This window comes from Centroberyx gerrardi, chromosome 12 (genome assembly GCF_048128805.1).
Source record: "Centroberyx gerrardi isolate f3 chromosome 12, fCenGer3.hap1.cur.20231027, whole genome shotgun sequence".
Classification (NCBI taxonomy): domain Eukaryota; kingdom Metazoa; phylum Chordata; class Actinopteri; order Beryciformes; family Berycidae; genus Centroberyx; species Centroberyx gerrardi.
The window spans coordinates 8,701,221-8,724,963 of NC_136008.1; the positions used below are offsets into that span (position 1 = coordinate 8,701,221).

Below are 23,743 nucleotides of genomic sequence, written 5' to 3' on the forward strand. Positions count from 1 at the left end.
AGCGCCATCTTGATCACAGTCAGTCTTGGGGCCATAAAGAATGCACAGTGTGCATTAATTTCACCCACACATCAAAGGCAACTTTCAGTCACTCTCTCTATTCCTCTCACTCACAGCACACAGATACATATGCATAGTGAAAGGCAGAGAGAGTGAGAGAGAGAGAGACAGAGAGAGGGGGAGAGAGACAGAGAGAGAGGTGGAGAGACAGAGAGAGAGAGACAGAGAGAGAGAGAGAGAGAGAGAGATGCTCACACCTGCACACTCACACTCTCACTTGCACTTTCACTCACACACTCACCCACTGTCACCCACACACACACACACACACAAACACAGCTTCTCCCTCTCCCTGCGGCCAATCTATCGCTGTGAATGCAGATGACTATTAACAGTGAGTGGAGCTGTAGCTGCGGGCGCCGGTGGCCCTCGGAGCCCGGGTGGAGACAGCCAGTAATGGCAGTCACTGTCAAACAGCCGCCTCATCACCGATCACAGAGACAACCGCCGCGGATTTACACTCCGCACTGCGCTTTGTCGCGGATCCGATCCGGCTCCATCCGTCAAGCCTCGCTCTCTCCCACGCTCCCTTGATCGGTGGCCCCTAGGGGTCAAATCCACCTCTTCTCCGTGAAAGTGAACAGACCCGACCTACAGCAAGAGCAAATATGTAGGTTCGGTCCCCAAAGTTTTCACTATTTCAAGGCAAATCATTTACATATCCTGGTGGAGGAGGTGATGTTTCATTTCCTGAAAGGAGTGATTAGATGTCACATTTTTTTTAGCACCTAATGAAGACATTAGAGAGCTGGCTTATTGCGTTAGCTTCTGCCGTTTTTTACTGAAAACTAATCCCCCTATTAATTCAGCCGTATGTGTCCATGCACATTTGTGAATTTGATGTGGCTTTTTTTTTACAAGCATGGTGTTGGAATCATGATCGATCTGTGCAAAATAGGGAGCATGTGAGCACCAGGGCTTCGTTAACACAGACCCACACATTCAGATACACACACACACACACACACACACACACACATACACACTATACATTCATGTGTTAATGCGTTAGAGGATATCGTCACTTTGATAATGAACTCCCCAGTAACATCTGCACATCTGCACGCCCGCCTTGGAAAAATAACTCCTGGCTCAAGACACAAATTGTCAAATGCACTTGAGAATGGCTCACTGAGCTTGCCAAGACCTTAAGGATATTCTCTGATGTCCTAATTTTATCGCAGTATTACCTAAGCAAGTGCAAGCAATATGAAAGCAATTGCCGGGAAAATCCTGCACATGGAGGCTATAGCAGTCTATTCAGCAGCGTTTTAAGCCCAACATAGAGCCATATTTTTATTTATTTTTTTATCCCTGTGGTGATTGTGAAAACAGATTCATACATTTGTCAGGCAGGTTTTGTTTTAAATCTATTTATTTATTTATTAATTTATTCATTCATTCATTCATTCATTCATTTATTTATTTATTTATTTATTTATTTGTCAATTTGGCATACATTTGACATCTCCTTTGTAATTGTAGGATACTTAAACCCAACCAAAAGCAATTGCGTTGATGAATTTTGTTTTACAATTCTTGGATGCTCACTTGTAGTTGCAATTGGTTTAACCTATTTGGTTTGTATTGGTTTAACCTATTTCTTTCTTTACCGAGTCAATACTCAGCTGTGCACAATGATTCCCCTCTATGTGAGTTCCTCGTCGCCAAATGTAGTATCCTCATACTAAATCGATAACTTTACAGATTGCACTCCACTCCACTCGCAGAAGTACTGTACTTTATTCACAACTTCTTTGTGGTGCAAATGGGACACTAACAACATCGGTTTACTGCGAACCCTGTTGGTGACGTTACTTCACACCGATCTATTTGATCAATTTGTAATTCTCATTTTGTCCACCGGAGGGATCTGTTCCCCATGCAATGTGTTCCATAGCATTAAAAGCGGCAAATAACTTATTTATAAATAAGGATAGATTCTAAATTAGGACACAGAAACTATCTTTAGGGTCATGGCAAGCTAGGTGAACCATTCTTGAGTATATTTGACAATTCTGTTAATGAGCCTGGGGTAAGTTTATTTCCCAAGGCAGGCGTTTACACATGCAAATGTGCAGATGTTACGAAAGTGATAACTATCAAAGTGGCAATATTCTCTAATGCACAAAACGCGTCAACACAATAAATCTGGTGTAGCGCAGGCGTCCGGCGACAGGTTGTGACCTAGGCGTTGCAGGTACTGGTTCTAGCACATTGTCAATCTTGGAGGGAAAGAGAGAGGGAGAGTCACACACGCACGCACGCACACACACACACACACACACACACACACACACACACACTGTCACGCACACAGAGCATAGAATCCGGTGTTCTTAATTACAATCACAGCGTTAACAAAGGCAGTCATTCACACCGCAAAGCAGCTTGTTAGATTCATCTGTTCAGGCCTGTCATCCAGAGCTCGCTACATGATGACAGCCCCTCCGTAACTTGTTAGCGGTGAAACAAGGACAGACAGACGTGCGGTGGAGCACATTTGCAGCCAGGTTTCATCCTGTGTCCCCCCACCGGGAGGCAAGGACAAGGACAGCCACGGCTCGCTTTGACCCCGCCCAGTTTTCACAGGATCTGGCCGCTACACATCTTTCTGTGGGAGGGGAACCTTCAAAAACCTTTAACTCCCTTTATGAATTCAAGAGCTGAATGCTCCACTTAATATGAGGCGATAACTAACGGGTATATGAAGGCAGAATCAACTGGGTTTTTTTTAAACTCTGCGCCAAGTGAACAAATTAAATTGGATGAAATATGTCTTGTCCGTTTGACTTTGAAACAACAACAAACTCCGATGGCAAATCCTGATGCAAAGCCTGATGAGTTGCTCAGCAGACAGGCTCTGCAGATCAAACAGGCTCACTCTGGTGGCAGAGCCAATTATCAAGACAAGAGGAACTCCAGGACGTTTCCGCCAATGTTAACTTTTGCAAGATTTCCACAAGCTGTTCTCACATAAAGCCTGAATAAGTAGCTGGCGATGTCAGCATCGATTAGCATTTTGGGGGTTCTTGGGTCCGTCGCTGTCTGTAGCTAGAATTTATTCTGGTGATTCAGCTCAGGCTGCATCCAGAGCTATATATTGTGTTTAAAACGGGTCTTCCACTCCACAGCTTCGACAGTAAGAGTTGTGAATAGTGGTCAAGGACTGGTCCTGTTTGGCAGGTCGCCAGACCTTGTCTCCTTAAGAGATGGTAATGAAAAATGATTAATTAAGATTTTTAAGTTAGGTTGTATGCTACGGACAACTCCCCAATTTTATTACTCCTTGAAGTCCCCCCCCCCCCCCCCCTCCTCTTCCACTCTTTCACTCACTTATTTTTGCACTGACCATCTCAGTCATTGTCTGGCTCATCGCCTCTCTCCCATCATCAGGAAATTTACTAGAGTAGAGTGGTGATAAAGCTGCACAAAGAGAGCAGGTCATTCTGATCTGTATTCCCTAGCCTTCTGCCTCTTGTGGCTTTCCCTTCCTTTGTTTCATTCTCTCATAATAGAAAAAACAGGAAGTAACACTGAAGGGCTACAAAGATTCCACCACATATTTTTTGTCTGTAGACAAAATCTAGGCATGTCTCTTGTGTTTTTATTAGTCTGTCACCATGTCATAATGTTAGCCAGGTTGGCTTTTGGCTGTGTGTGTCTGTAAGAGGTAACTTCTCTTAATCCTAATAGGCATTAAGAGAGATTGTTGTATCCTGCAAATGTGGACAAATGTGTTCAAGGTGTATGTACTGTATATTCAAAGGGTAAATGCAGTTAGTACTGAAAGATGTTGTAGAGAAGCTAGAATGTGCAGATCCTTCAGGAACTCTCAGACAATTCTCATCTGCAGTATCATGAATTTACAGTTGTCACTGCTTTTAGATTAGAGTGCCCCTTCTGTGTTCGGTGATGGTTCCCAGGCCTCTTTAGCACAACCACTAACATGAGCTGGCAGTAATTCCAGACACACCACAACAAAAACCTCCTGAGCCTAACCGGGACAGGAAAGTGACTGGATAATTAGCACATCCAAGCCTATAATTCTGCATCTCAATTGAGACTTCAGTGAGTGTGAAGTCTCGTGGGTGTCGTTGGGAGAGACTGAAGGAAGGAGCTGTGTTTATCTGTCATGGCGCATGCTGCATTTCGCTGCCCTTGAGGGGTTCGGGAGTGCAGATGCTGGCATATGTAAGGGAAGTGTCAGTAAATAGGGCAGCGCGCATGGAGAGAAACAGCGACACCGGAGAGGGATTGAATGGACCTCACCAGATCCCCGAGGCGCACACAGGGAGGTCAGGAGGGTGACAGAGGGAATGTGTGGGAGTCATACTCGGAGGCAAGGATGTAAATATGTTACAGAACCAGACAGAGTTCTTTAGGGACCGGGTAGGTTGTGTAACATATAGGCTAGTCTTTTGGGGGCTTGGCTTAGATGATTAATTTTCTTGGCATGGAAGATTGAAAATGCCTTCAGTATAAATTTAAAGAACTGGAGGATTGGCACCAAAATCATCAACTGGGTCTCCGGTAGATAGCTCTGTTTGGTGCGCATGCTAACGCTTTAGCATACAGTATGTTAAAGGGAAATGTCGCCCATTTTCAGTTGTAAAATATGTCTTTGTCTACCCTTGGGGGAGGATTGTGATCAAAGGCAAAAAGTTTGAAACGATTCCAGAGCCAGAGCTACCAGGCCCAGCTGGGTCAGGTCACATGACCAGCTTACGTACCTTGGATGCCAATTTGACACGCCCCCTTCTCACATCCCCTGTCCATTACCAGTGGAACTCTATTCAGTCTCACTCTATTTAGTTAGTCCACAGTGGGGAAGAGGGGGAAGGGCTGCATCGCGAGCTGATGGTCTACTGGTCTGTGCATCATGGAATGACAGTTGCACAGCCAGCTCTATAATGTGATGTCAATTTGACAAACTTGAGATTAAAATAAAAAGATTTCAAAAAATCTTCCTGGACAGGCCACCCAGGTAAGGCTTATGTATGGGAAACACTGCTAGTCGCCTGTGATTATTTAATATACTGTATGCTAAAGCATTAGCATGCGCACCGGACAGAGCTATCTACTGGAGACACATAGCACATAGATGATTTGTCTATGCATTAGCTTGAGGTCTTGGTTTCATTACATTCAGTCCAACTTGCAAAACAGGATTGAACTTTTAGATTGAAAATAGCTCAAGTGTAATGGTATCAGTCAGTTGCAGTCCAGAAGTAATTGACTTTTTGGTAGAATGAGCGCAAATGCTTTGCTCTGTGTGGGCCGTTGTTCTGCTCAGCCACAAAGGGATCCTGGGCCCCAAGGGCCAAAAAGAGTTTGTGCTAACAGTAAAGTTAGGCAGTTTGCTTGCAGACTCTCACACAAGACACACTCTTCTCACACAGTAGTGAAAGTTGGGTGAGAGAGTAGACTCAGGAGAGACACTTCATCAAGTCTCAGAGATTGCCTGCAGCATATCACCTACTGATATACTGAACAATATGGTGTATGTACTGAACCACAACACAGCGTGCAAAACAGCAGCAGTTTCCCCTGGAAACAGAGAGAATTGTATTGGTAACTACTCCTAGCAAAATTGCAAAAGAATGAAATGTTGACTGAGTTCAACTTTGCATAAGCCTCAGGCAAATGTAAGCTGCATGTGTAGGTTGATACCATATCCAGCTAATGTTCTGAGCAACAAAGCATATTGGAATATTTTACCGCTTCCTGTGATGAGAGTTTTGGGATTTTTTTTTTTTAAACAATGTTGAGACAGAGAAAACAGGCAGATGCTATTCATTCTTTGGCATTCCCTAACTATTCTTGTATCGGAAAGACTAGCCGTGGGTATGAGCCTGTTTTTTAATCAGATGTTAATCAGCTGTTTTCGAGATGTACATTCTCGTCCGGGGACAAGACGTGGTGACATGGGTTGGTGAGGAGCAGACCTGGAGCGGGGTTGTTGTTTACCTCTGCAGAGTTGTTGTTCGACCCCCAGTGACCTCCTGTCCGCGGTCAACGAGACCCGACTTGCTCCCAGTCACCGAGACGGCCGAGGAAAAACAGTGTCGTGTACGGTGCAAGGAGATGCTTGGCTGAAGACGCTGTGCCCCGGAGCTGAGGTCAAGCCGAGCTGACATTCTGTCTCAGGATGGAGAGGGCAAAGGACTTTTTGCGTGGGTGGTTCATCATTACGGCTATTTACCAGCACTTTTTGTATCGTTGATGCGCCCTGTCCCTGTAGACTCGCTGGCACAGATAAATGTTGACACTGGTTCTCGGCTATTACGAGGATGACGAGCAGAATTAGCATTAGTCATTCACTCTGAGCCATATGGACCTTCAGCACCGTGGAAACATGAAAAATGAACCGTTCAGATTTACATATACACTTTATTTAAGAATGCAAATGAGAGATTTCAGCTGTCAGGGAATAGGAATTTAACTTTGTCTTGGTGACACTGGTGCTGAGAATTACTGAAAAGTTAGAAAAGAGTTTCACAGTACAATCTGACACAACTTGGTACAACAGGAGCTCACATACAATGCAAAGGGACAAAGCAAGACATACAGTCAACAGCAGACTATACATATCACTTTCTATATAGCCTATGCTTTAAACTTCTTTGGACTGTATCATAATATAATGAAATATTTTTATGTCTTGCCACGATGGTACATAATGTACTGTCTGTCTGTGTGTGTGTAGACACATTCTTGTGTCACCATACACCATACACCATAACTGAAGAGGAATACATGATAGAAACTCTTGCTATAGAGTATATGGACCTGCTTGGATTTTGGATACCTTGCTGTAATTATTTGTGTATTAATGAGGAAAAACAAACCATACAGGGCTAGGCGATAATTCAGTATTATGGTTTCTATTCTATCTATTTCGGTGGGATCATATTGTGATAATAAGGTGATTTTGGGAAATCGTGACACACAATGCTGTCTAAATTGATGATAAGCTAATTTTATTTAAAAACTGACAAAATGAGGTAGGCCGAACCATTTTAAGGAATTAATTTATTTGAAAATTTCAGTTTTGTTTGACATCACACCTGACATGACCATTCAGTTCAATAGGATGAACATTCATTTGATTATTTAACATGTGATTTTGCATATGTGAGCCATATCATGATATATATCGATATCAAAATAAAATCTTGATGATTATGGTGATATTGATTTCAACCATATCACCCAACCACAACTGTTTGAAAATACAGTTAACATTAATACCACCCATTTACTATGTGAAGAGTATGTTGACACTGAAATATTTGCTAATTAATATATTAATTAGCTTAATTAATGACCCCATTAGCATAACTGGTTATATTTAATGCATCATGCCGTTTATGGCAGGGCATTTGGGCAGCTCAAGTGCCTCTTGTGGTTTTTTTTCTTTATGTCAGTTGGCCTCCAGTGCCACTGAGACAAAGTGAGGGATGCGGCTGCAGGCAGCGAGGCCCAATACAGTGGGAGGTATATGATGACAGACAGAGGCAGCCAGTCACGCAGACAGTCAGACAGAGGAAAGATGGACTGCAGCAGGGCGAATAATAACGGTAGAGCGAGAGAGTGTAGCCGCGTCCCACGGGACCCACGCATTATCATAGAGCCCTCGGTGGGAGCTGCCGCCGCCCCCGGGAGAGAGCAGAGGCCGGTACGCGCGACGCCGCTGTCCTGCTTTTGTTTGTGTGCGAGTGTGTATGTGAGTGTGCCGACGTACGGAGAGGGCATGAAAAGCCTGAGCCAAAATCCGATAAACCCCTCTCGCTCTTGTGGATAGTCTCCACTGACAAATATGTAATCGACTCGATGGAGGGGCTGAAAGTGAAACAGGAGGACAGGGTGAGCTGTAAGTCATCACCCCGCCAGTTTTTGATTAATTATTCATGAGCCTCTTAATTTGCAGCTTAATGCGTTCAGTGAAGATGTTTATGATATAGGATAGATTTTGAATCTTTCTCTCTTGCTCGCTCTCTCTCTCTCTCTCTCTCTCTCTCTCTCTCTCTCTCTCTCTCTCTCTCTCTCTCTCTGTGTGTGTGTGTGTGTCTGATCTCTTTTGGCAGAAGAGTTTAGGGAAAGGTTATCTGCTGATTAATTACCAGATTCTAAAAGATAAGTGTTATCAAAGAAGTAAAAGGTAAATCATACCTGCTGAGATTTGCACCATTAGCCAATAGTTTATCTTAATGCCCCTCCGCTTGGTCCATTTAATCAGGGTTTATTGGTCTAAGATGGGAATAGGTATTCACTGAAGCATCCACTGCCAGCTTGTAGAAATGCATCATGGATAAATCAGAACTCTGGAAATGGAAGGAGAGTGGAACACTCAAATCAAAAGACTTGATCTATCACGACTGCTAACCATTACCGTCTAATGACTGTCAGTTAAAATGCTATTTGAAAAATCAGAACCAGTCACTTTCCATTTAAAAATACCAAGCTGAATGTAGGCTACAGAAAAACGGACATGATTCCCCGATGTTTTGATTGTTACTGAAAAGTTAAAAGGAGTCTCTCATTCAAAGCAACATAAACCCTTTTGATTAGTTTGTTATTTTTTTGCTTCATTTGGGTGGGTTCAAAAAACGGCACTCCACTGAGTAATGGAGTTAAATGCGAGCATCGGTCTCTTGGAACATGCTAATATAATGATGGGTGGCATTCTCTGTGGCGACCTCCATTAACTTTATTAGAGAAGCCTCTCTCAACAGCAGTTGTATAAGTTTTAATAGCATTCTACTGCACAGCGGATATGCAAATATGCATAAACAAAATTACCTAATGCATTGCTGCGCTATAAAACTCTTTAGGCCAATCTATTTAAACTCAGATCAAACAATAATGGTATAAATAATGTAATTTTCCCATCGCTCAGTCCTTGCTGTTAGGTTGATGTCACCAACTTAACATATTGAGCTATGTGGGCTCATCATCTGTGAGGTCTCTCTTATATTGGCGTGAAGTTTATAGCTCCCTCACCATCAGACTGGGCTGTTTAGCATGCTCCAGAGGTTAGCGGTCATTAACGCTAATGCCGGGGACTGCTCTCACAGCTTGGACGCTAATCAAGCCCATAATTACTGTACATTAAAAAAAGCAGCCACAGCGTTCTATCCTGATAGTGGCTGGGCAGAGAGGAGCGGCCTTGAGAAACTCTCCTTTTAGCAGAGGCATTAGCAGCATCCTGGTGTGTGCAGCATGCTGGACTGAGGGAGAGTGGAGTGGCAGGACTTAATTGGCCCCTTTCATGATTTTTCCATGTTAATTTGTGATGTTGAGTTAAATCACAGCCCGTTAGTGTGATTCACCAACTCTGGTTAAAGCAATCATCTGTTTAATTTTTAGCGTTGGCTCATCAGGTCAGTTTTTATGTCACATCAGTCCAATTTGGCTTTTTTATGTATCGGATCCAACTTTGTGAGAGCCAGTTGAAACCTGGATCGTGGCGTTGCCGAGTGTCATCTGCCCAGAGACAATGATGCCTCTTTATTAGTAGTAAATCATTACATTAGCGTCTGAGCAGGACACACTACTGGGCAACAGTCTAGTCAGATCCTTGGCGCACATAAGCGCAGTAGCCATGCCAATCAGGCTCATGTCCCAGGCAAATCTGGGCTGAGTCCGATAGGAATCTTTGCCATGCTTGTTGAATGCTCATCAACAGAGAAGCCACCATCAAACACTGTCAGCAACACTGCATGGTGCTTGTGAAGCAGAACACCTACAAGGTACAACAGCAATGTACCCAATGACTCATTACATTTATTAATTAATTTTCTTTTCTGCCGTGGCGCCTCCTGCACAACAATTAGATTACATACAACAATTAAAATGCTAATTTGTTTCCATTATCATACATATTTTAAATAGTCGAGGCAATGCCGAATGCGGTATCCAGTGGCTTCTTCAGTTAGAGACTATTTTTCACTCTCCAGAAAGTGATCTCCTCACATTTTGGAAATGATAGCATAAACTATAAGAGGCAGCAGGGGAGATGAAGGCAATTCCATAAAGGTATTTAGGTCTCAACTTGTTCTCCCTTGGCATTGAAGATTCTTCATGTCTAATATGTTTGTGCAACGGGTAAGTTGTTTGTACTTTGAAGCCGCAACACCACAATGCAGATTTGTTCCAACCCATCTTCGCCATTCACTAATCATCCTTCAGACAGTGTCTTCTGTCACCTTCCACTGTCCTTTCTCACTGCAATAGGCAGAAAAATAAAGGAGACAGAAAAACTGGAGACAGAGTTTCGTCTTGGAGGTAGTGATAGTTGAGAGGTTTTGTGTTTGCCCTGCCAGCCTTGTGTTGTCTCCTAATTAGATCCTCAGCTTGAGCACAGTGACGAGAGACAGACGAAGCAAAAAAAAAAAAAAAAAAAAGCAGGTGTTTTTCCCTTCACCTGATTTCCTTTCCATGCCTGTAGCAGAGCAATTATCGTTGAAGTCATTGAAATGGCTGAAGGAGTGAGGTGTTCGCTGCACCGTGCTTCAGCTTGCCTTGAGGAGCAGCTAAGGGGGCTTTTTGTTTGGAACGGTTAATTTGAGCTCTGGACTGTGGACACAATCTGGACTGTGTGGAGATATCAGAATACCTCAGAATACCTTATGTCATTTTTTGGGGAGAGGAGTTGTTTAAGCCCATTAGGGTTTCCTTGTCATTTATTTATCGTTTATTTGCAGTGAAATTAAACCTAAACCCGAAATTTAAACCTAAACCTCTGTCAAACTCAGCTGCACCACCGCTCCATAGTAAACCTGAAAGAGGTTAGACCACTTACAGCAAAACCTTGGAGCTGTTCATTTGAAGTGACAATCAAATCCAGACTTAAGAAGCGGAATGGAGAGGGAATTGCACATTTAATTAAACTGAGCAATTTTCATTGACATTTTCCCATAATTGTCTTTGATTTCCTCCACACGGATTTGTTTGCATGTCATGACTATCACATTGTGCTTTCGCTTTGATTAAAATATCCATATTATTGTGAATGCTGAGTAACTTAATTAATCACTGACAATAAAATTTTAATTGTATTTTACAGTTTTTAACATTTTCTCGTTACTTTGTTGGCATTATGCAAAGTGAGAGAGGATATGACAGTGTTCCAGTGCACAGCTTTGCAATTGGAAACCAAACTGAAATAATAAGCAAAAACAACCAAGTAACAATATTACTTCTGATTTGGACAAAGTGAAATGCCGTATAGCTGAAAAATATCTATGAAGAGACCTATCCAAGCAGTTCTGCTGTGCTATTTATTTACAGTATATGCGCATACCGTATTTGTATTTGTTCATGTGAAAACAACCTTTAGGAAGACTTTGAAACTGTTTTGAATCTTCTGTTTACGATGTGGAGATTAAATTGATTCATCTTGGTGTAATTATGTTTTACTCTAGATGACAAATGTATTGTTTAGTTTCGGGCTTTCCCAGAGCCCCAGGCTTTGCTTTTTTTTTTTTTTGCTGATTAAACGTATGTGATGAAATCTGAATGGTTGAAACAATAATGTGTTTTGGAAATAGTTGTTCCAAAACGATACCCAGCAAAAAAAAAATCAAGAAAAATATATCTGATGGAAATTCCACCAGAAGGCTTCTATTATCTTAATGTATTTGGTGGGATCTTCAAATAGTCCATTTGAATCAATGGAACTTTTATATAAAGCTGGGTGAGTGATTTATTAGGCCTGTATTGGGAAGCGAAAGTCTGATCAGCAAAACCTTTGTCAGCATTACTGTCCCCTCTCACCGTACCTCATGCCTGTCTTGCTGAGTGCCACCATCACTGGTGATAAATAGACACTCCATTCCTAATCACTGCCATCTTAGTGCCATTATAGAATGGGCCGCTCATTTCAGGGTTGGCAAGACAGCTCAGCTCTGCCGCCATGCCAGAGGCGTCGGTGCTTTGTCTCAGGAAATGTCACCAGTTCCGCTGACTTAAGGGACGCAGCCAGCACCTTCGCTCTACATCACCCCTGCTGTTATTACCTGATGCATATGTTTCATAGCACAAGACAAGAATGATATATGTTAACGAACACAGAATCGCTTTGTTGCCAAGTTCATGACATGTACAAGGAAAATGTCACGGTAATACGCCGCTGTGACATCACAACATATAGGACATGTACAGTGAGAGACGAGGCCAAGCAGTAATAACTGATGCCAAATGCTTGTCAAAGTCTTGAATAAAAAATGTAATCATACCAAATAGGTTTAAACAGATACATATTTTAAGAGATATGTATGGAGATAAATGATAGCTTTGAACAGATGCCAGTGACTTCCCATCCCTACGCTATCTTCGGAGTGGAGGTAATTGCCCTCTATGGCACCCAATTACAGTTTCCTTATCATCCACACTTGCGATAGCAATTTCCTTCTCAAGGGGTCTCCAAGTCAATAAGTAGCTAGCATGAGAGGCAATAATTACGGTGACATATTGAGACACATGTAGTGCTTAACACCTCTTATCTTATTTCATATTTCATATGGAAAAGGGAGCAGACCAACTGTGTTTGATGTTAACAAACAGAAAAAGGGTCTTTTTGAGCCGACAGCTTTCTAAGGGCCTTCACAAGCACAGTCTGATTGGTTGTTTAGTTAAACCACCGCAACTCAGGAATTATTGCCAATCTGCAACAGGTGCCTTTGTTTTGCAATTCCTCTGCCTAAGGTCTCATCCTGGCAGCATGAGAATACTGTTAATGAAGCTTTTCTACAAGGTTTCAAAAGCAGGTAACCTTAGTACTGTATGAGGCAAGCAAAGGACTATCAATAAATGCAGGTATTTTTGCCTTAGGACTAGCTATTTGTATGCTGAAGAGTGGGCACCTGCACCCAAAGGGAAGAGGTTAGAACATTTCTATCCAAAAGGTCTACTATGTAATGATATAAAATCACTGTTTAGAGAGAGAGAATTGTTAAATGTACAAAGAAAAGCCTAATAGCCACTTCAATATTTTTTTTTGTTTTGATTTTGTCAATTCAGAAGATGTGATAAACTGTTGGTTTTCCACAAAAAAGATAATTTAATTCAATCAGAAATCAGATGCTGTTTTGTTTTTTTGTTTTTCCTTTGTTTTTTACCTCTCCAAATGTTTGTTAAAATAATTGCTCTGTAATTAAAATCAGCCCATTCTCCATGACAGACCTACCACAGAGCACAATTCGCACAGCATCCGATTCTAAACTTAGAACAAAAAGAGGAGAAACGGCCGACATTTTGAACCCGTACAACAAAGGAGTTAGAATGAAAATCCACCATGAATCACTAAACTCACATTGTGTTGGGCTCATATTGATCAATACTCCCCTGCAGTTGTAAGCGGCTCTCAGACAAAAGAGGAAACAAACCACCGGGGAACATTATCACATGGCTTTGACTTTCTGGCCTGACTTTATTGAGACTGGCCTGGCAGTAGTCTTTGATTTCTCCAGAGAGAGTATCTCCATTACAGCAGACTTAGAAGGAGACTAAGGGCGGCAGGGGAGCTTAGTGGTTAGAGAGGCTGCTTCATAACCAAAAGTTCACAGATCTGATCCCCACAATAGCTAATCTGTCCGTCAACAGCCAGGTATCCTGCTCTTAAGTGTCCATGAGCAAGATGCTGAACCCCTGCCTGAGCAGTCGTTGACAGTCACTCTGAAGAAGAGAGTTAGCGATATGTAAAAAAACTAAATCTAAATGTAAAATGAGAGCAATCATGAGTGGGGATGCTTACAGACTAATACTAGGAAGAAAAAACTGTCTTGAGTTGTTGCAGTAGAGGCTTTGCAGTTGTGTCACAAATCTCCTAGCAACCTGGTGCCATCATGGTGGTAAATTGGAGAATTGGCTGTGTGCAAACAATGGATAAATGTCTCACAACCATTCAAGAATAACAAAAGATGCCTGAAAAAGATTGTGTGGATGCAGGTCAAATCAGTAATTTGCTAAGTAAAAGTGAATAATCTGATATGGTAGATTTGTTCCCAAATTTAGGTTATTGTGAATCAGGAAACTCTCTTTTCTTTAGCCCATGGCCTTTTGGTCTTAGTCTCTACTCCAAACCACTGCGAATTTTAGCTTGAGAAGAGTCAGCTCAGTTAAACTAAAGAAGCATCACGTTTTTAGCATTGTTAGCCAGCTATCTATAGCCAGATATACTATATATAGATATAGTGCGCAAATCAGATGTGTTTACAATAAGACAGTGACGGCTAGCTGACCTGATATGGTTGGCTTGCTAACAGGCTCACATCATGTAAACACCAAATCGATCAGATGTGTCAGTGGTGAAATGATCAGTTCCCAGTCAAACAGTTAGAGATCAATCTTGTCTGCTGAATTCTGTTGGGATGGCTCAAGTTGTACGTTTAGAAACGCAATCACCTGAAAGCTCTCTATAAAAATATGCGAGGACCCATTAATAGTGCAGCGCAAATAGGCAACACCTGGATGTCATGAATTTTGATCACACACCCATGCTCCACGGAGACTTCACAGCATACAGTGTGTGATGTGAAACATTTATCTACACATCTGGGTTATCGTATGGCTAAGAGGACTCAGGGGCAATATATCTACCCGGGTATCTCAATTATTAAATACATAAACTCTCACAAACACACACATCAATTAAGTATGAATGACGATAAATTATGATGATAAAGTATTCGTATCCTTTCCATAAACATCACTGTGCTGCTCTACCGCTGATTGAGGCCTTGACCGAATATGACATTTGATGATTTGATCTCTCTTTCTCTCTCTCTCTCTCTCTCTCTCTCTCTCGGTTCAACAGAACGGCGAGGCATCACTCTTTGAGGTGAACATCCGTTACGTCGGCGGGTTGCTGTCGGCGTACTACCTGACAGGAGAGGAGGTAAGATTAATTGACGTCCATTATCCCCCCGATTCTAGTGAGAGCTGCTGCTTCCGTTATCCCAGCCCGGCCCTGGTGTTTGAATGATGAACTGGCCGGCTCTGTGTGTGATTGCATTTGTGTGTGTGCGTGCGTGCATCTGAGTGTGTGTGTTTGTGTGTGTGTGATTGAGCATCTCTGAGGTATAACAGGAAATATACATATTCACACATCTTTGTATTATCATAGTGCCCACATAAAATGATGTGCTGGAAACAAGAGTAAAACTACATACAAAGAGCTAATCCAATCTCACTTTCAAATTAGGTGCTCATATTCCCATTTTACACTGTTTTATCAACCATAACCATATTGCCTGTATGACATACAGTACAATACAAATCTGCTCTCAGTAATGACCCAGTATATTATCAATGGAGTATGAAGGCATTGGTGCAGCAGTGGCTTAGAGATTAGAGGAGCAGGCTTATAACCGGAAGGTCGCTTGGTCATATTTGGGCCGGGACAGTGAGTGAGAAATACTCTCCCCTCCCTTCATAACCACCACTGAAGTGCCCTTGAAGAACCCCCAGTTGCTCCAGTGGAGCTGCTCATTGGCCAAGAGAAAAGGCCTGTAGTTGCAATGGGCAGCTAAGGCTTTGCTAAAAAACAGTATGAACGCTCGGTAAACTTTCGCTGGATAAATAAAGGTTCGAAAATTGCCTGTGACAAGCATACAGCACAAATGGCCCAGTTCATTATCAATGTACTGTAAAGGCACTGGAGGTCAACGTGTCACCGTAATGAGCATCTGCCTCTAGCAGCCTCCCGGAGCGTACATACTACACTGTAGTTGTACTGTTATGAACGGCCACTCTGTCGAAGAGGCTGAGATCCATGCAGAAGCAGAATTAATGGAGAGCGGATCCAGTGACATATGAACACTCGAGTCGGTTTAATGGACATTGATTTGCAGGCTGAGCGAGTTGAGGAGAGAGCAGCATAAAATTCTCCACCACTGCCGGATGACTGAAATATGAATGCATTGGTGGAGGAGAATATATATTGCTGAATCCATTATGTCACATTTGTGTGCCATTAATGCCATGCAGAAAATGGTCTTCTATTTTATCCGTTGGTCCATAGAAATTTCCATATATTTCGTCAATAACGACGTTTTTGTAAATGTGTGTGTGTGGGTGTGTGCATAGAAAGAATACAATACGTGTTTGTCCATGAAGCTATTCTCCTGTCTTGCCGTGTGACACAAGGACATAAGGAACAACTAATCTGGGTGAAGAGAATCTGAAAAAAGAGACACCATACAATTGCTACCTGTTAAAGCTTTTACATCTCATTCATCTTTTTCACTTCCTTTTTTTGACCATCAGTATTGTTCTGCTGTTCCCTCCTCCAGCCACACCGGAGAAAACTCTGGTCTTTGTAATAAGTGCTGCCATCTCTCTCTGCTGCTCAGTCAATTATGTTCAGCCGACTACAGTCCCCGTTCCCGCGTACTTTTCTTTGTCTGGGGACTTCATGCTGTTTACAGTGCGCCATCATTCTCCGGAGATGGAGCACACCATCTCAATTTCCTGACAGACGTATCAATACGCTTTAGCGCGGCGCTATTATCCATCACTGGGCCCACTCGTGTGCCGTGCACGCTCGCCCCGTGAAGGGTCCCCCGGAGCGAGATTTATCTCCGCCCGGTCCTCTCCCCTTCCGTTCCCCCATTAGGGTCTTTCCCTAGGAGTCTGCTGTTCCATCCCAATGATAAAACCGACAGATTGAGGGGCCGTCGTTGGCAGAAACAGGTCCGGTTACCGCAGAGACGTAAATCACCTGAGACACAGTGTCAGCTAGGGGGGACCTTGTGGGAAACGATTATGGGATTGTGGATCCAGTTTGACCGGAGGACATTCGGCACCTGGTGCCGCTGTAAACGATTGCCGGGAAACGGGCGATGATTATGGCTCCTTGTGGGACGCAGTTTGCTGGGGAAGTGCTTGGAGCAGAACCGGAGAAACACCTGACCATTAATAACCTCCTGTTGTTATGACCGTGTATGTACTGTTTGTGTGTGTGTGTTTTCTTGGGGCTCCCAGAAGGATCATGGCTGGTCTTTATGACAGGCACCCCCCCAAGTTAGACGTCTTGTTCAAATGGGCCCGGCTGGTCGGGGCTCTCCCTGCTCCGTTTGCCACTCTTTCATCACTCACTGTCACACACTCCTGGCCAGACCAAATGGCTCTGGCTGCATTGGCTCTAGGTGTTAGATGTGTGTGCTGTGGTGTGTGTGTGTGTGTATGTGTGTGTGTGTGTGTGTGTGTGTGTGTGTGTGTGTGTGTGTGTGTGTGTGTGTGTGTGTGTCTGTATGTCCATTTATCTCAACAAATGCTTTCATATATGTATGCATTTACCCTCACCTTTCTCCATATAAGGGTGTGTGTGTTTATATGTGAACACTTCTATCTCTCTACTAGCTTTTTTGTGTCTGCGTTTGTGTGTGCTTGCGCACATGCATACACGTGCATGAGGGTGTGTGTGTGTGTGTGTGCCTGTCTATTCATGTATTGGCACATTCTATGTGCCATCTCCTCACCTCCATTAAGAACTTAAGTGTTTTTACGTGAACTCGACCTCTATTTCTCCACTGCCAATGTACATTTGTGTTTGTGCTCGTGTGTATGTGTATGTGCACACTGCATGCCTGCATGCAATCCTGTGTGTCTGTGTGTGTGTGTGTGTGTGTGTGTGTGTGTTTCATTCATCAGTGTCCATCTATATGAATGTGAATGTGTGGGGTGGTGGGACCTTGTTTGTTCCAGTCTCATCCTCCTCCTTGGTAAGAACAGAGCACAGCAAAAGGAAAAAGGGGAAAGGGAATGAATTCAATCAGCCTTGTGTGAAAATTGCCCCTGGGCTGAGCTAAAGCAGCAGGGAGAGAGGGAGGCAGCAGCCGGCAGAGGAGAGGAAAGAAGTGTATTCATATGCTCATCAGCAAGAGGAGAGAGAGAGAGAGAGAGGAGAGAGAGAGAGAGGAGAGGAAGAGACAGGCAGGAGAGAGGAGAGAAATGCGTTCATATTGCTCATCAGCAAGTGTGAGAGTGGTTGGGGAGGTGATACAAGGATACAGAGAGAGTGGAGACGAGAGGAAGGGAATAGAGACGGAGTCAGAGAGAGCAGAGGGGAAGGAGAGGAGAGAAAAGAGGAAGATAGAGGCAGAGGGGGAGGAGAGGGGAAGATAGTGACAAAGAGGCAGAGAGTGAAAGCGAGTGAGACAGAGACAGGGAGGAGACGAGAGCAAAAGAGACAAAGGCAGGGAGAGAGAGGGAGGCAGGAGAGAAATGATAGTGACAGGGAGAAAGGGAGAAGAGAGGAGAGGGAGGGAGACAAAAGAGCCGGGGAGAGAAACAGCGAGAGAGAGAAAGGGAGGGAGAGAGAGAAAGTTCATATTCATATTCTCCTGCCGTAGACAGGTGCTGATTAATAGTCAGGCATTACAATCATTGGCAGCGGCCATGCTATGAACCTCATTTTGCTCTGCAAGATCTTGTCAAGCCAACAAATAAAGGTCAAAGCACTCATTCTAAAAAAAACTGCTGCAAGACTATACACTGCTGTTGATACCAAGGCACATGCATCCTGAGAGTCAACATGCTGCTGTGGTTCTCCTTGGGAAGAAAATGTTGCTCCCTCTTCCAGCTGAAGCACTTTCTTTATCTCAAACACCCGAAACACCATTCCCTGCAATCTACTGTAAAGCCATTTGTTTCATCATTAAAAGTAAATTGCAGTTACAGTAATTGCCACTTAATGATTTTGAGACCCACACAAGACTATAAATCATGCATTTTTAGAGCCGTACATCCATTTTCAAAGAACTTCCAAGTCCTTTTTGCTCCGAGGCGACACTTGTAACCACTGAGCCACTGTCACACTCCAGGCCTTGCTTTTTTCCTTTTTCTCAAATTCACAAACTTACACGGTTTTTCAAGGCCTGTGGGTCCCTTTTTAAGGCCTGTGGGCGTCATTTAATTACCATAATTTCAGACGTGTCTTTGTGAGATAATTTGGTGGGGGAAGGGTGGAGAGTTTGCACCAATCCATGTTGTTTTCCTTCTAATTTGGGTGACCCACTTCTGTCTCCAAATATGGCTTTAATTTGGCTCCTAAAACAGGCGAGCACATATGATGTGATACACACACACACACACACACTATAGAGATAAATATTGCTTGCAGTAAATTGGACATCATCTCATACATAGCCCTTTCATCCTCGTTTCTCTCTATTTGCCTTTGCGTCGCTCTGTTTTTCTCTCTATCCACACAAAGCTGAGGAAAACCCAAGTGTCATGTTAACTTTGGCAATGCATTATGCATTAACAGAGGAACAAAGTTTATTCTTAGAACGAATGATTTGACCTTTACTTGCCTGCTTGACGAGATCATGCGGAAAACAAATTGATATTCATAACACAGCTAACGGCGACCAGCATGCCTTAACACTCAATCAGCAACCTGCTACTCGGGGAGAATATGAATATTATCTGTCTCAGTACCTGTCCCTGTCCCCGCCTCTGTCTCTTTTTTTTTCAAAGTCTCTCTCTCTCTGCGTCTCTCTCGTTCCACAATGCCTCCAGAAAGTGTTCAACCCCCTTGACATCTCCTGCATTTTGTGGTGTTGCAGCTTGAATTCAAAATGGATACAATTTGTGTCAATAGTCTAAACAAAATACCCCATAAGGACAAAGCGAACATGTTTGTAGACATTTTTTTTTGCAAAGATGATATGCAGAAACTCATTTAAATACAGTAAATATTCAACCCTCTGAGTTAATTCTTTCTAGAAGCACCTTTGGCAGTGATTACAGCTTTGAGTCTTCTTGGATGTGTCTTTATCAGCTTGGCACCTTCTGTGTTTTTTGGGACTTTCTCCCATTCTTCCTGGCAGATTTTCTCAAGCTTGGTCAAGTTGGACGGGGAGCCTCTGTGAATCTTTTGCCTCGTGCTGCTTGAGTTTTTCATGTGCTTTTTTTTCAAACTCCAGGTGCACTGTGTTTTGTGAAGATTTGTGAAGTGCTACTGACTCTTGTACTTCAGGCTAGATCTCTCGTTGCAGCTAAGGAACTCTGCAGCTCAGTCAGAGTGATCCTTGGGCTCTTGGTCACCGGCCACACCAGCTCTAGGAAGAATCTGCGCAGTTCCATATTTTGTCTATTTCCTAATGATAGAGCCAACTAGAGCTGGGTGATATATTGATATAATATCGATATTGTGATATCAGACTAGAGATCCAGTGGGATTGTAGTTATCGTAATATTGTGATATAGCTTAAATTTGGTCTTTTTGGTCTTAAAGGCTGCAGTACAGTTATCTTTTACTGTTATAGTTTTCTGAACTATGACTGCTCTAGCTGAGTGAAATGAACACTGAACGCCTCTACCTGCTTCACCATTTTATCCACATTAGGCTACTAACGCTCGTTTCGCAAAATTTTCTCATGTGTAAATATTTTCTGAAAGCACCACTAGTCATCGCCAAAATATTGTCACATTATTGATATCGAGGTATTGGGTCAGAAATATTGTGATATTTTATTTTGTAGATATCGCCCATGCAGCCCTAGAGCCAACTGTGAACTCCCAATGCTTTATACACCTTCTCTACATTGATGCTCCTCATCCTAAAGACATTCAAAGGAATTTGGATGCTCCTTAAGTCAACGTTCAGTGTCACTGCAAAGGGGCTGAATACTTTTTGACTCAGAACATTTCAGCTTTTCACTTTAAATAAATTTGAGAAAAAGGTGAATACAAGTACGTTTTGACATTATGGGTTATTGTGTATAGATTAGTGACAAAAGATCTTAAATCCATCTTTGATCTTCAGTCCTTTTTGAAGTCAGGCTGCAACACTGCAAAATACAGAAAAAACAAGGGGGTTTCTGAAGGCGCTGTAGGTCTCTCTCTCTCTCTCTCTCTCTCTCTCTCTCTCTCTCTCTCTCTGTTAGTCTCTATCTCACCCATATCTTCACCCACGCCCATCACCCTCTGCAGCAACAGAGAAATACTATCATCCTCCCCGCTGTGACCTTGCCTCCCAGTGAAAAGGGTTGGGCTGTGGCGAAGAGAGAGAAATGTATGCCGGGTCATTTTTCTTCATAGTAGGTTACTGTATATGGGGGAGCCAATTGAATTAATCCGAGTCCCAGAGAGTCCACAGCGCGCCGATATTCATCAGAATGTGCATGGAGAGGATCCCTTTTCAGCCGACCTCAGGGAGACCCAGGCGGATTCTCTCCCTCCAGCGAAGGGTAGAGCGTCTATTCTGACACCCCCCCCACACACACACACCCCCTCCCCCATCACACTGGCTGCTTCTTACATAAGCCATGCTTATAGAGAAGGGAAAATGGGAAAATGACGTCTGGTTGAAATGTGTGATATATGGTTAGCCAGGGCAGGTGGGGAAAATTGTAGACGGAGATGATGTATTATGTAGACAGTGCAGAGTAGGGCCATGAGGAGATGATACTATATAGAGGCAGACTAGTGCTTCCTTTGGTTTAAAGCAGGTACCTTTGAAATTCAGTATTAAAATGTGTGTCTGTTCTCCACTCGAGGATAATTGAGTTTGCATGTAAGGAAGAAGAACATTCGCTATTGTTCCCTTTAGTCAGAAACAAGAGAGAACAGCTTGTGCTGTCCTATAATCCGTGATGTCATCCTGCCATGTATTATATCGTTTCACTTAGAGTGAATTGGAAAAGATGGTAAAAATGACTGTGAGAGTTTTTCTAGATACATCTCTTGGTTCTGAGCTGTTGCAACCGCTCTAGAATAGTTCCAAAAAACAGTCTTTGAGTCTGTTAAGTTATGGTTTGTGGTCCAGCTCCTGATTCCACCACATGCCTGTTCATGGTGTTGTAGTCAGATTTGAACATCATCATTTTCCTTCATGATCTCAATTATTGATCTATCTCAGCATCTCATGGATGCGTATGAGCAGGCAGGACTTGGTATTGCCTTTTAATTGGAACCCACTGTCAAGTCATATTGACTCCTGTTTCACTGTTTCCTCAACACCGTGTGTGTTGCCTTCTGCTACTGTTAGTTAATCAAGGAATCTTGCTGCTTCACAAACTCAAAACCGCAGTCCATTTAGGCAAAGCTTCATAGTTCACAATTCTGGGATTACAATGGCTTTAACTCAACACTGGAGGCAGGCAAAGCGAGTGTGTACAGTAAATGTCGGTGCATGTGAATGAGCCTGAACGCGTGCGTCTGGGAATATGTGCCTTTTCGCTGAAGAGCTGAAAAGTGGTCTTGGAAGAAATTTCATTTCCTCAGATCAAAGTGGATCATCATAATCGCACAGTAACCTGCTGCGCTCCGTATTCACCGCCGTGAGCTTAGCCGTGAAAGGAAAGCTCCCTACCCCAAACCCCCATTCTACTCTATGTACAAACACCTAATCCCATTTGTGCAAAGTTAAAATAACTGTGCTCTGCTCCGCTCTTACACCATTCACTTTTATTATGGAGTTAAGAGGCACTGGATGAGAACAACATTCCATAACCAGGAGCTCATACATCATGCATTATGTCTTGTTCAAATGTTATATGCATCAGAGTGTTTAGCCTATTTAATATTTGTTTGAGTCTTGTACAGTAGGCTAATAATAGCTCACTCACTGAATATATCTGTCACTCAACAATAAGCTAACAGCTTGTTTGCCAGGACTGCAACAAAGCTGAGCTTCTATGGATACTAGTGCTGCGACTGGCAGAAATGTGGCATGATTAAGAAAGTGAATAGTCTTTTATACTGCTAGAATAACGCAGCAGCTTTTTCTTTCCTCTGTCTTGTTGACCTTGATTTGTTCCCACCTTCTTTCCCTCAGTCTATTGTTTTTTCCAGAATAAACCCTTCAATTAGCCTTTTTTTAGAGATACCTAACATTCTCACTGGAGTAATTGGACTTAGCCTGGGAGTGCTTTGGCCTCGGCCCAAACCGAGCCCAACCTCAATAGAAGCCCCATTGAGAAGAGAGACTGATGAAACTCGGGTGCTTTTTTTTTTTTTTTTTTTGCAAGTCATGCCAGTCGGAAGAGATGCGATGCAGGCCAAACAAATCGAATGCAGGGGATCGTTAGGCTGCCCTTAATGATGTCAGCCTTGTGGCATCCAGGCCTTTCCATTCAGACTTTACATAGCTCACAGCCCGGGGACCTTATTTATAGGCTGCTTCTCTCCGTCCAACAGCAATTAAAGTAGTGGAAAAGTCTTACTTGCCTCTGAGGACGAACTGAAGCTATTTAAACAAAATCTTTATCTTCCAAAATATATATTTTTGAGCGATAGCAGGTGCAAAGACCATAGAATGAAAAGAGCTAAAAAAATCTTATTGGCCATCCTGAATTTTCAGTTTAGAAAATTTTACTACAAGGCAAGAACTCCTTTTGGATGTTTTAGCGTTTAGCTTTCAATCAGACAAGAATTTGATTTAGTAAAAATGCCCTCTTATTGCTCCAGTGCAGTACATAAAGGGGTCAAAGAGCTGGCTTTAAACAGTGAATAGTATTGATCCTGATGGCTTTGGCTGGTGATCAATGCCTTCCTGGAAATGGAGTGTCTGTGTGTTGTGAGGCTGATTTGTAGCTGTAGAGGTTGAGAGGCTTAGTGATGCGTACAGCTCATATAGTCTCACATTCACAGCAAAAAAAAAAAAGGATGAAAGTAAGTTGCTTCTGTTTTATTTCCATGTAGTTCGCTAGCTTAAGTTTTCTTTTCA

At 42.9% G+C, this 23,743-nt stretch overlaps 1 protein-coding gene across 2 annotated transcripts in view; it reads left to right on the forward strand.

The window, feature by feature from the left end:
• LOC139932772 (mannosyl-oligosaccharide 1,2-alpha-mannosidase IA) overlaps positions 1-23,743 on the forward strand; it is a 165,558-nt gene that overhangs the window by 98,926 nt on the left and 42,889 nt on the right. For both annotated transcript variants that reach the window (XM_071926658.2, XM_071926657.2), the window contains exon 4: positions 14,882-14,962. In XM_071926658.2, coding sequence (XP_071782759.1) covers positions 14,882-14,962 — 81 coding nt within the window. The remainder of the gene's footprint in view (positions 1-14,881; positions 14,963-23,743) is intronic.